Source organism: Borostomias antarcticus (genome assembly GCF_949987555.1).
Source record: "Borostomias antarcticus genome assembly, chromosome: 12".
Classification (NCBI taxonomy): Eukaryota; Metazoa; Chordata; class Actinopteri; order Stomiiformes; family Stomiidae; genus Borostomias; species Borostomias antarcticus.
In genome coordinates this window covers 2,717,971-2,730,470 of record NC_140245.1, presented here as the reverse complement: position 1 = coordinate 2,730,470, position 12,500 = coordinate 2,717,971, and the positions used below count along the sequence as shown (strand labels likewise).

Here is a 12,500-nt window from a genome sequence, read left to right as displayed (position 1 = left end):
GACCACGACGGCGAAGCTGTACACGTCCGACTTCTCTGTGGACGGCGTGTGGATGCTGTCCAGGTGCTCGGGCGCCATGTAGCACAGGGTCCCCGCCGCCCTCACTGCGCCCCCCGAGGGGTTGGTGCGGCTACGCCTGCGAGACTCCTCCTTGGTCAGTCGGCTCCACGTCTGGCAGGTGGCCAGGCCCAGGTCTGCGATCTGACACACACACGGACACGCGCACGCACAGACATGCACACACACGCACACACACACACAGACACGCACACACACGCATGCACGCACACGCACGGACGCACACACGCACACACGCACGCACGCACGCACGCACACACACGCACACACACAGACACACACATACACACACACACAGACACAAACACATTCAGACATAATATGTATATAATGCATAATATGTATAATGCATATTATGAAAAGATCATGTACAGTAGGCTGCTGTGCACATATTACACTATAGTATAATTGTGACTGTGGGGCCCTACTACCCGCGTCTTGACTCACTACTACCCGCGTCTTGACTCACTACTACCCATGTCTTGACTCACTACTACCCGCGTCTTGACTCACTACTACCCATGTCTTGACTCACTACTACCCATGTCTTGACTCACTACTACCCATGTCTTCACTCACTACTACCCTCGTCTTGACTCACTACTACCCGCGTCTTGACTCACTACTACCCGCGTCTTGACTCACTACTACCCATGTCTTGACTCACTACTACCCGCGTCTTGACTCACTACTACCCATGTCTTGACTCACTACTACCCATGTCTTGACTCACTACTACCCATGTCTTCACTCACTACTACCCTCGTCTTGACTCACTACTACCCATGTCTTGACTCACTACTACCCATGTCTTGACTCACTACTACCCATGTCTTGACTCACTACTACCCGCGTCTTGACTCACTACTACCCATGTCTTGACTCACTACTACCCATGTCTTGACTCACTACTACCCGCGTCTTGACTCACTACTACCCGCGTCTTGACTCACTACTACCCGCGTCTTGACTCACTACTACCCGCGTCTTGACTCACTACTACCCGCGTCTTGACTCACTACTACCCGCGTCTTGACTCACTACTACCCGCGTCTTGACTCACTACTACCCATGTCTTGACTTACTACTACCCGCGTTTTGACTCACTACTACCCGCGTCTTGACTCACTACTACCCAAGTCTTGACTCACTACTACCCGCGTCTTGACTCACTACTACCCATGTCTTGACTCACTACTACCCATGTCTTGACTCACTACTACCCTCGTCTTGACTCACTACTACCCGCATCTTGACTCCGGCTAGTTGTTCATGGTAAACGGTAAATTAACTGCACTTATATAGCGCTTTTATCCAACGCGCTTTAAAATGGCCTCTCATTGAGGTCAGGGAAGAATTTTTACAGCTCACTTATCTGGCCCCCGGGTGATTACTGTTTTTTTGCTTCTCTCTGGAATATGTAGGGGTGGGATGTATGCCCACCTCCCTTGTTCTCTGTAAAGCGCATTGTGTTGCCTCTGGGTATGAAATGCGCTATATAAATAAAGCTTTGATTGATTGATTGATTGATTGACCCTTTCACACACACATTCACACACCAATGGCGGAAGCTGCCATGCAAGGTGCTAGCCTGCTCATTGGGAGCAACTTGGGGTTCAGTGTCTTTGCCCAAGGAAACTTCGACATATGGACAGGAGGAGGCGGGACCACCGCCTGAACCACCGTTCAATATCCCTTATGTCAACACGACTGCTTATGACCATAGTAATAAACTGTCGAAGCAGAATAAACAGTATCCATCTCACCTTGATGTGGAAATCTTTGTCCACCAGTATGTTTTCAGGTTTCAGGTCCTTGTGTATGACGTGGTTCTTTGTCAAATACACCATGCCCTCCAGAATTTCTAGAATGATCCGGCCCTTAATGGATATGGGAACAAGAACCTGCAACCACGACCCAAATGTTCAGAAGACACGCCGCTGTTGCTTCATGATGCTAAATTCAGCCTTCATATGACATTGGTGCAGGAAATGATATTACATTATAGTCATTTAGCAGACGCTCTCATCCAAAGCCACTTACAATAATTGCATTTAACGTAGGTAGTCAGTGTACTACTACTCACCAGAACTCACAAGTGCATCTCCTGTCTAAACAGGTGACTAAGAGCATAATCTAGTGCTAAAGTCAAAGTGCAAGAACAGCAAAATATAAATACAATAGGTGCTTAAGAGGAAGGATCCTGGTTGTGCTGTATTTCTTAAAGAGGTGAGTTTTGTCAATGTTGTCTCCAGGTTTTGCACCATTGACCGATGACAATTCCTAGTATGTTGTAAACTACCTGGCAATAAACAGATTCTGATTCTGAGCCTGTGGTGAAAGATGGGCAGGGACTCTGCTGTCTTGACGTCAGTGGGTCAGTTCGTTCCACCACTGCGGGGCCAGGACAGAGAAGAGCCGTGACCGCGTCGATCGACCGCAGGGGCCTCGGAGTGACGGGGGACAACCGCTCACCCCGAGATAGCTTAGGGTGCGTGTCCACCGGCAAGCTGTATTTTAGAGCTGGCGCTGTTTTCTCGTTGTTTACAATGGGTAATGAGCTCTAGGGTGCTATAGAGACAAGAGCTGTGTTCCAAGTGCTTTATAGCACTATAGCGCCATGAGCTCTAGGCTTTTTTTGCAGTTGAAAAAAGGTGAACTTTTTGGGCTAGAACGCAGGCTGTAAAAGGCCGTTCTGACGACGAGGACGGTCGGTTTGGGGCAAAACCGCAGAGACGGCGAACGTTAGCACTAGCTATCATTAGCTAGCTATCTTAACTTGGCTAGTCAACCTGCAGTCTGCAAAAAACACGACACTCGTTGCTAACGTAGCTGTAAAACATCGGTAGCCTAGCCAGCTGTAAACCCCAGCTCTAGTGCTTCTCTACGCAGCTGTAAGCTTGGCGCTGTTCAGCTACATACAGCTCGTCGGTGGACACACAGCCTAAGATGTCGTTTCATGATGCGACATTCAGCCAGTCAGTGGAACGGGTGAGATGAAAGTGTGGTTGGATGATTGGGTGCGTGTCCCACCAGCTCCAGCATAGACAGCAGGTTGCCCTTGGGGAGGAGCTCCATGACCAGAGAGTAGTCCCCGTCCTCCAGGATGACGCCCAGCAGCTTGACCACGCGCTCGTGGCTCAGTCTGGTCATCAGGCTGCCCTCCTCCAGAAGGGACTTCTTACTGAACTTGGATCTGTGGGGGGGCATGGGGGAAATTATGGCGATTTCTCTCTCTCTCTCCCCCTCGCTCACTCACACATACACACACACACATCCATTGCATATAGGCTGTGTGTGGGGGGGGCATAGTGGAAATTATGGCGATTTCTCTCTCTCTTTCACACACACTCATCCATTGCATATATAGGCTGTGTGTGTGTGGGGGGGGGGGGGGGGGGCATAGTGGAAATGATGATTTCTCTCTCTCTCTCTCACACACACACACACACACACACATCCATTGCATATAGCACATAATGGCATGTGCTTTTGCTTTCTTTAGTGTCTGAAAAAGAGGTAGTGTAAGTAAATATGGATAATATTCTCTAAACTGACAAGGAAATTGGGGAAATGGGCCTTGATACTGTTAGTCGACCAGTTCAGGCTGATATGTGCACGGGACATGTGTGGGGGATTCCCAGTCAGACATATCTGATTCCCGGTCAGACTATCTGATTCCCGGTCAGACTATCTGATTCCCGGTCAGACTATCTGATTCCCGGTCAGTCGTATCTGGACTCACTCGTTGCGCGGAGGCCCGGTGTACACCGTCTTCAGCACCACTTGGCCCAAGGTTTTATGATAGCACAAGTACACTTCTCCAAACCCGCCGTAGTCCAGCGGCTCCTTCTTGATAAGGTCGGTGGATCTCATAATAGAGACGGAATCCAAAGCGGTCGCCATCCCTGTCGCCGCAAGTATCTGAAACGAGACCAAAATGTTCTATTGTAGCCTAATACCAGCAACGTATCGCGGTATAAAAGCAACAATAGTTGCACTACGAACGGGCGAGGGACATTTTTAGTGATCGAAATGCAAAGTGAAAGTGTATCGAGAAATTGAGGAAAAAAAACTTCGACAAATAGCAGCGCAGTTGTAAGCTAAATATATGTCGACAAAGTGAACAATTACGCATGCCATTCACTGTAATTTGAAGATTAACACGATCGATTACAGCGAAATAAACAACATCGGTTAAAATGTTAGACAAATTACTACTTAAACCTACTTGAGTTAGTTCCGGGATTACTGCCGCTGTGAAACATGTAGAGGCTCAGGAACTACAGCAGGAACCATGGAGGAAAGACAACTACAAGGAAGTAGATCCGTAGTCCAGTCCACTTAATCGAGAAAGATCAAACGATCTTTAAGGCAAAAAGGTTGATCATCCATAAAAGCCGATTTGTTTTATGTCTACTTGATAGACGAAGCCAAGACTTTGACAAGCAAGTGAGATCTGTGGTGCAATCCTGTTTTTTCCAACTGCGCACAGTATCCAAAATCAAGTCCTTCCTCTCCTCCAGCGACCTACGGAGGGTCGTAGGTGCTCATCTTCTCCAGACTGGACTTGTAATGCCCTCTATGCCGGGGTCACCGACAAGACCATCCACAGCATGCAGCTAGTCCAAAATGCCGCTGCCAGGCTGGTGACAGGCACTAAGATGAGGGGACACATTTCTCCTGTCCTCTCCTCCCTCCACTGGCTCCCAGTGAAGCGCAGAGTGAAATTCAAGATCCTCACGTATGTCTTCAAAGCCCTCAATGGTCTCGCCCCAGCTTACATCAAAGATCTCCTGGACCAACCTACCAGCTTCAGGCCTGCTCGCCGGCTCAGATCTGACAACCAGATGACCCTGAAGGTCCCACGGTCAAAACTTGTCACAAAGGGAGACCGTGCATTCTCAGTGATGGCACCTGGGCTATGGAACAAGCTTCCTCTGAACATCAAGTCCGCCACCACCCTGGACTCTTTTAGAGCACAGCTTCAAACTCACCTCTTTGTCACAGACGATCTATAATTTATGTCCTTGTCTTGTGTCTTAAATGTAGTTTCATTTTGTGTCTCTGCAGTCCTTTGTTTGTGTTTGTCTCTCTTTGTACCCGGGCTGGGCCCCGGGCTGATGTAACAGTTGGTTGGGGGGGCGCATTATAAATAAAAATAACATAACATAACATAACAAGAACTTCCACCTCAATGAAGCTAGAGGACGCACTCGCAGTATCGTGGATTTGGCATGTGGTATTAGTGGAAAAGTATTTTTTTAAGTACAGTATTTTAAATGATCTTCAACATGAATAACACGTGTTGCAGAAGAGAATCCGAGAATCCAGTAACACCAGGCCACAGTCTCCCCCTAGTGGTGGAATCTAATAATGCGTGCGTAGGCCTAGTAGTACTATGTTTATTGACCCCTACGGACCCCCGTCCCCGGTGGGAAATTGCAGTGTCGAGTCCCAATACATCCATGGTCGAGTCCCATACTGTAGCCTAGCAGTAGGTCGACAGTGGATGTGTCTTAAGTGTAGAATTATGGTTTTATTTCTCAAGTGTAGACGCATGATCGTAATTTGTGTGTGTGTGTGTTTGTGTGGTAGAAAGAGAGAGAGAGAGAGATAGAGAGAGAAAGAAAGATAGATAGATTGACTATCTAGCTGTAAGGTCTTTGGTGTGACACCTACATTTTCAGTTTCATTTCCTTCTTTGTCATTTTGTAATAAAGGTTGTAAAACCCAGTTAAACCTGAAAGCAATGAGTAAAAAATGAAAAGTAGGCTTATAAACATCCCACAAAAAATAGCCTTAGGCTACTCATATGAATATTTATAGTAATGTGAGATTTGTTTTCACAAAGTAGGGGAAAACACTTTAATTTACGGGCATTATGACTCATCACACCAGTGCCACACTCACATCAAAAAGAACAGAACCCAAACAATAGAAAACAATGATCCATTGATAAAAGTGGAGCTTCTGTGAAACCAGGGCGGGAAACCACCGCATCTCTGACACCGCGGGTGACATGCTGTGTCTCGAGCTACAGTATCTGACACCCCCGCAAGGCGATTCTGCCGTGTCCCCACACACGGAAACCACAACATATTTCACATCACTATTTGCCGTTTCTCCGTGTTGATGTAGGCCTACACCTCGATTCACAGTCATTACGGTAACCCCGTCACCTCCGCTGCCTGGCTGGCTAGGGTGACCGTAACCCGGGTCAGATTAGCCTACTTTGTGAATAGGCCCACACTGCCATCCTCGTCCCTGTCAGTAAAAAGCTTCTGACCCAGTATGACCCTGTTCTGGGAACATGAAACTTTCCCGTGCCTGAGTGCTTGCTATTAATTCATTGCTCATTAAATTCAATACCCCGAAATACTTTTGCCTGTAGATCTACCTCACAACATATCACATAGCCTAGATCTCCGGTGCCATTGCCATAGGCTTTGGTGTTCAACTCTTCAAACTTTTATTGCACTATAATTTTTATTTTATTTTATTGCACATTATATTTTGTATAGCCTAGCAGTGCAATTATTTAATTTTGCTAATATGCCTTTCAATTCAATAACCTTTATTTAAACTTGAAGGAAACTGAGTTTGCCCTCATTTACAGTGACGAGTAAAGAGACAAAATAATACAGAGATAAAACAAAGATTAAAACAGATGAAGACACTGATAAACTCTAAAAAGCACAACATAAAAATAGGATAAAATGCTGTATAGGCACCTTCTGTGCTTTTAAGGGGGCGTGTGTCGACAGAAAAAACTACAATTCCCAGGATCCATCTGAAACAGACGGAGCTACTGTAGGCTACGACACAGCCCTGATTGCGGACCACTCTCCTCGCCACTAAGCTTGATAAAGCCGCTGACACCATCAGCGGAACATATCCTCGTCATTTTCATTTCCATACGGTAGCCTACGTTTTACAGACGACTTATTTAGAATGGGAAATGGTGTCAATAAGGTAGGCCAATGTTGTTCTTGTAAGCTGCCCGTAAGATATGAATGAGTTATCTAACTTACGCACGGTTTGGTGTGCACGGGTATTTCAATGGATTAGACCAGTCTTCCAAAACCCATTTAGCCATGACATCATTTAGCCACATTAGTTGATTCTATGCATCTAGCCTGCCTTTAATCTGTATTGAACAGGGAGTCCATGGAAATACGTGGGACTGCTGGAACTGACATTTTATTGAATGTGTGAACTTAAGGTGCCCATCAAGCTTTCACACTTGGTCAGGTCATTCCACATCTGTCAATATGTATAGTATAACCCAGTAGCCTATAGCACACACGCACGCACGCACACACACACACACACACGCACGCACGCACACACGCACGCACGCACGCACGCACACACTCTTTAACACAACCCCTGAAATCAGATCCTGACCTCAAGGTCTGTGGCAGGTCAGTCAGGCACCAGCATGGCCCCCATCGTCCGTCATATTGCTCATTATCGGACGGTGTTGCGCGCGCTGACAAATTGTGCCAGTTGTCCGAGCTCCTTCAGCTGTTGTGCTTGGTGTCAAACTAAATATAGCCCATCACCTATGCATGTGCATGTCACCAAGGATGCTATCTCATACCGCGCCTTGGGGTAGACCTACAGTAACAGCGTGTAGCCTACTGTATGAGCCGGCTAACACTACCCACATTCTAGTGTAGTCTTCGGCAGGCATTTTAACTTCAGGTAATGGCTAAATACTGCTATGAGCAGTAGTGGCATTCTGGGTATTCGTTAAAGATAGCCATTGTTTATTTATGTGTTGTGTATGATGTCAATCCTCTCTGTTCACTATAGGTCCTTCCTGATCTCTACTTGGGGAATTTTAAAGGTATGTTTCTACAGCCGTGTTAAGGTTCCTTCCCTCTGAAAACCGCGTCGGGTCAGATCATTCGGAAGCAACCCACTTCAGCGTGAAGTTCACCGACAGAGAGCTCTTCTGTGGTTATGATTCAACTGAAATTGCTAGTTTTTTTGTTCTCTCTCTCTCTCTCTCTCTCTCTCTCCCTCCCTCCCTCCCTCCCTCCCTCCCTCCCTCAGACGCGCGAGACAGGGAGCAGTTAGCGAGGAACAACATCACGCACATCCTGTCCGTCCATGACAGCGCCGCCCCCATCCTCCAGGTGAACCACACACACACACCACACACACACACGTCCTCTCACGCTCAGTAACATGACAGCGCAGCCCCCATCCTCCAGGTGAACCGCCGGGCCCTAACTCCCACACACACGTCCTCTCACGCTCAGTAACACCGTCCCCGACGCGCGCTCACGCAAAACAAATGCACCTCATGTAGCCTACCACGTATACTCCTGTGACTACAGGTCATGTGATTCGGGGGAACTGCGCACATGACATCACTGTTGACGGTGTAACCAGCCTGACTGGTAGTTCAGGTCAGGACAGGTGAGGGGACAAAGCTTAGACTTATGAGTCGGTCACTAAACGCTGCAACCAGATACTTAGGACATTCATCCAGGTGTCGCTGCTAAAAGTGGAAACAATTTGAGAGATTGAAAGACCCCTGAATTGCAGAACCAACGTCTTTAGGGCGGTCCAGGGCGGGGCTGTGAATGCTTTCTTTTGATTCTCCACTCCGGTTTCTTTGGAGGACTTAATGTCTGGTAAGGCGCGTCCGTCACCCTATTGGAGATGTAGGCAGCGGCTCTGATTGGTAGCGTCGGTTTTCGGCGCCGTTTTTGGCGCCGGTTTTCAACGGAGACGTCTCCTCCAGACTTTCGGAGGGCGGGCGAGACTAGCCAGACGAAGCTCCCGCTATTATACCCTTATTAGATGCAATGGCGGTGTAGGATTTTAACTCACTCTGTTATTAATATAATTCGTAGCAAAAAGATGTATACTAGTACTAAGAACGGTAGCAGACAAGATGCTGCAGGATGGCTGGGATGTCACTATGACAACAATGACCAAACACAGCAGACACAGCAGGAGGTCTGGGTCTGGAGGTGGATTGAGAGAACACAGCATCCTGTGATGGATAAGAGCAATCTATGGGTCAAGGGTCAACCCTGACTCTTCAAACGATGGTTACATGGACAAAGGGATCATTAAGCGGGTGTATCCAGTATCCATTAACTATATAAAACACAGTACTGTCTGATCGTTACTGTTCGGGGAAACTTTTCACTGACAACTTGTGTCAAGTGTCACGCCGGTGCAGTGTGTGGGAAGCCTCTCTTAACCTACATGGATCTGTTCACTCCTACGTACAGGTACCTGCTAGACAACACTTGGAGTTGTGCAGCAGTCAACACTAAATCCTTGTTGAAAGCAGCTAATCAATATTGGGGCTCTTATTTGGTGTGACGGGGTGCTGGGATGTGCGTGGTGGGGGAGGGGGGAGTGGGGGAAGGTGAACGGAACAGAGAGGAGAGAATTTGTCCAAAACCAATTCCCAGTGTGTGTGAGAGAACCTACCTGGCTATAAACAAATCTGATTCCAATTCGGAGTACTACTCTTCCATATTGGTGTGTGTGTGTGTGTTTGTGCGTGTGTGCGTGCATGGCCCTAGGCGCTGATCTGGTACCTGCTTTACTCCCACCCCCCCCCCCCCCCCCAATACCCTGACCTTTAAAAATATTGGGCGAATCGCAAAACTGGCACCGGATCACTTTCTGTGAGCTACTTCGCCCTTCCACCACCCCAGGGCAATTCTGTCAGCTGCCATCAACCCCAGCCCAGAAACACAACGTTAACACCAAAAACAGCCAGCAGAATGCGCGGCCGTAGGACCTCGCGTGTAATCTGGGAAATGCAGCTCCTCTTTTTGTGTTTGTGCTCATGGTAACGCCGGTTAGTCAGACATAGGACATATTCGGCGCTGTGGAGAGTTATTGTGTCAACGTGCGCTGAACGCTAATGTCATTATGGTGTGTGGGACGGAACGGGATTGTGTGGAAGTAACAGGCGGCTTCTATCCTGCAGGAGATGACCTATCTCTGTATCTCCGCAGCGGACCTGCCTACACAAAATCTGTAAGTAGAACAGCCTCCAAAAGCACGCAGAGCAGCGCACGGCGATGCAGCACCGAGCCGGCGCCGGGCGCCAGAGCCGTTCCCGTCTGCGCTGTGTGGGCGTCTCTCCTTAATTTCCATCTAACGGGAAAACAATGTGCTTTCACGAGCTCGCACCATTCGACTGTGAACCAGCTGTGAATAAATCATGGTCTGTGCTTCGTGTGGTTGGGTTTGAGGGACATATTGGGCTCTCTCACGTCAACCCGAACCCTGACACACAATGGGATGAATATACTGTATTTAATGCACGTATTGTAGCACCCACTAGTAGGCTAGGCATGGAAAGACAGACATTTATAGGAACACATGCAAACACACACACACACACACACACACACACACAGTGCAGGGGGTCTGGTCCCTGGAGGGTAGGAAGGAAGTCTAGCCTGCTGCAGTGTTGCCGCTTCCGTCGTCTGCGTTGCTGCACCTCTATTTTTACACTCCTCTTACACACACACACACACACACACACACACACACATACACCTACATGTACACACACATGTACACTCACACACCTACATGTACACACACATGGACATGTACATGTACACACACACACACGTACACACATACACACACGTGTACACACACACACACACACACGTACACACATGCACACACACATGTACACACACGTACACACACATACACACACACACATGTACATGTCTCAAATGTTCCTCTCACCTTCATCATTCTGTCACTTGGCTCCTGTACAGTGTGTAAAACAGACGTCTAACATGGACATGGACAAACTCACACACACACTCGCATACACACACACTCGCATACACACACACACACACACACACACAGCTTTCTCATCCTGGTCTGGTCGGAACGATGCCACCTCATCCACCAACTCTCAATATAGCAACCATCACAACCGATAACACGATTCATTACAGCACAACAGCTCTACACAACTGATAAAACAACACAACAGCTCTACACAACTGATAAAACAACACAACAGCTCTACACAACTGATAATACAACACAACAGCTCTACACAACTGATAAAACAACACAACAGCTCTACACAACAGATAAAACAACACAACAGCTCTACACAACTGATAATACAACACAACAGCTCTACACAACTGATAAAACAACACAACAGCTCTACACAACAGATAAAACAACACAACAGCTCTACACAACTGATAACACAACAGCTCTACACAACAGATAAAACAACACAACAGCTCTACACAACAGATAAAACAACACAACAGCTCTACACAACTGATAATACAACACAACAGCTCTACACAACAGATAAAACAACACAACAGCTGTACACAACTGATAACACAACAGCTCTACACAACTGATAATACAACACAACAGCTCTACACAACTGATAAAACACAACAGCTCTACACAACTGATAATACAACACAACAGCTCTACACAATAGATAAAACAACACAACAGCTCTACACAACTGATAATACAACACAACATCTCTACACAACAGATAAAACAACACAACAGCTCTACACAACTGATAATACAACAGCTCTACACAACATAATACAACACAACAGCTCTACACCACATAATACAACACAACAGCTCTACACAACTGATAATACAACACAACAGCTCTACACAACATAATACAACACAACAGCTCTACACAACTGATAATACAACACAACAGCTCTACACAACATAATACAACACAACAGCTCTACACAACTGATAATACAACACAACAGCTCTACACAACATAATACAACACAACAGCTGTACACAACTGAAAATACAGTACAACACAACATCTCTACACGACTGATAATACAACACAACAGCTCTACACGACTGATAATACAACACAACAGCTCTACACGACTGATAATACAACACAACAGCTCTACACAACTGATAATACAACACAACAGCTGTACACGACATAATACAACACAACAGCTCTACACAACATAATACAACACAACAGCTCTACACAACTGACAGGTAGCATGTATTTATTGTGTCCTACTGTAATATCCTGTATTTGTGTCATTCTCACGCAGGACCCAGTACTTTAGGCAGAGCATCGGGTTCATTCACGAGTCTCGTCTGAAGGGAGAGGGCTGCCTCGTCCACTGGTGAGTGGCTTCATCCTGCCTCTCTCTGGGCATCCGGGTCGGAACCAACCTGGCCTGGGACTGGGTCAGAACCAACCTGGCCTGGGTCTGGGTCAGAACCAGCCTAGCCTGGGTCTGGGTCAGAACCAACCTGGTCTGGGTCAGAACCAGCCTGGTCTGGGTCTGGGTCAGAACCAGCCTAGCCTGGGTCTGGGTCAGAACCAACCTGGTCTGGGTCAGAACCAGCCTGGTCTG

The 12,500-nt window shown here is 47.2% G+C and overlaps 2 protein-coding genes across 3 annotated transcripts in view; one reads left to right on the top strand and one right to left on the bottom strand.

Moving 5' to 3' along the window:
- ripk1l (receptor (TNFRSF)-interacting serine-threonine kinase 1, like) overlaps positions 1–5,035 on the bottom strand; it is an 11,069-nt gene extending 6,034 nt beyond the window's left edge. Inside the window, exons 1-5 of one of the 2 annotated variants that reach the window (XM_084447361.1) lie at positions 4,310–4,338; positions 3,824–4,002; positions 3,112–3,274; positions 1,845–1,982; positions 1–201 (exon numbers count right to left, since the gene is read on the bottom strand). The exon at positions 1–201 is cut by the window's left edge and continues 34 nt beyond it. In XM_084447361.1, coding sequence (XP_084303487.1) covers positions 1–201; positions 1,845–1,982; positions 3,112–3,274; positions 3,824–3,984 — 663 coding nt within the window. In that variant the 5' untranslated portion in view covers positions 3,985–4,002; positions 4,310–4,338. Of the gene's footprint in view, positions 202–1,844; positions 1,983–3,111; positions 3,275–3,823 lie in introns of both variants that reach the window. The other variant, XM_084447362.1, reaches the window with a different exon arrangement.
- A 1,997-nt stretch (positions 5,036–7,032) lies between these two features.
- Positions 7,033–12,500, top strand: part of dusp22b (dual specificity phosphatase 22b) — a gene marked incomplete at both ends in the record, with an annotated part of 8,167 nt that continues 2,699 nt past the window's right edge. The window contains 5 exons of the mRNA XM_084447183.1: positions 7,033–7,053; positions 7,900–7,933; positions 8,143–8,225; positions 10,052–10,101; positions 12,192–12,266. Of these exons, the coding sequence (XP_084303309.1) occupies positions 7,033–7,053; positions 7,900–7,933; positions 8,143–8,225; positions 10,052–10,101; positions 12,192–12,266 (263 nt within the window). The remainder of the gene's footprint in view (positions 7,054–7,899; positions 7,934–8,142; positions 8,226–10,051; positions 10,102–12,191; positions 12,267–12,500) is intronic.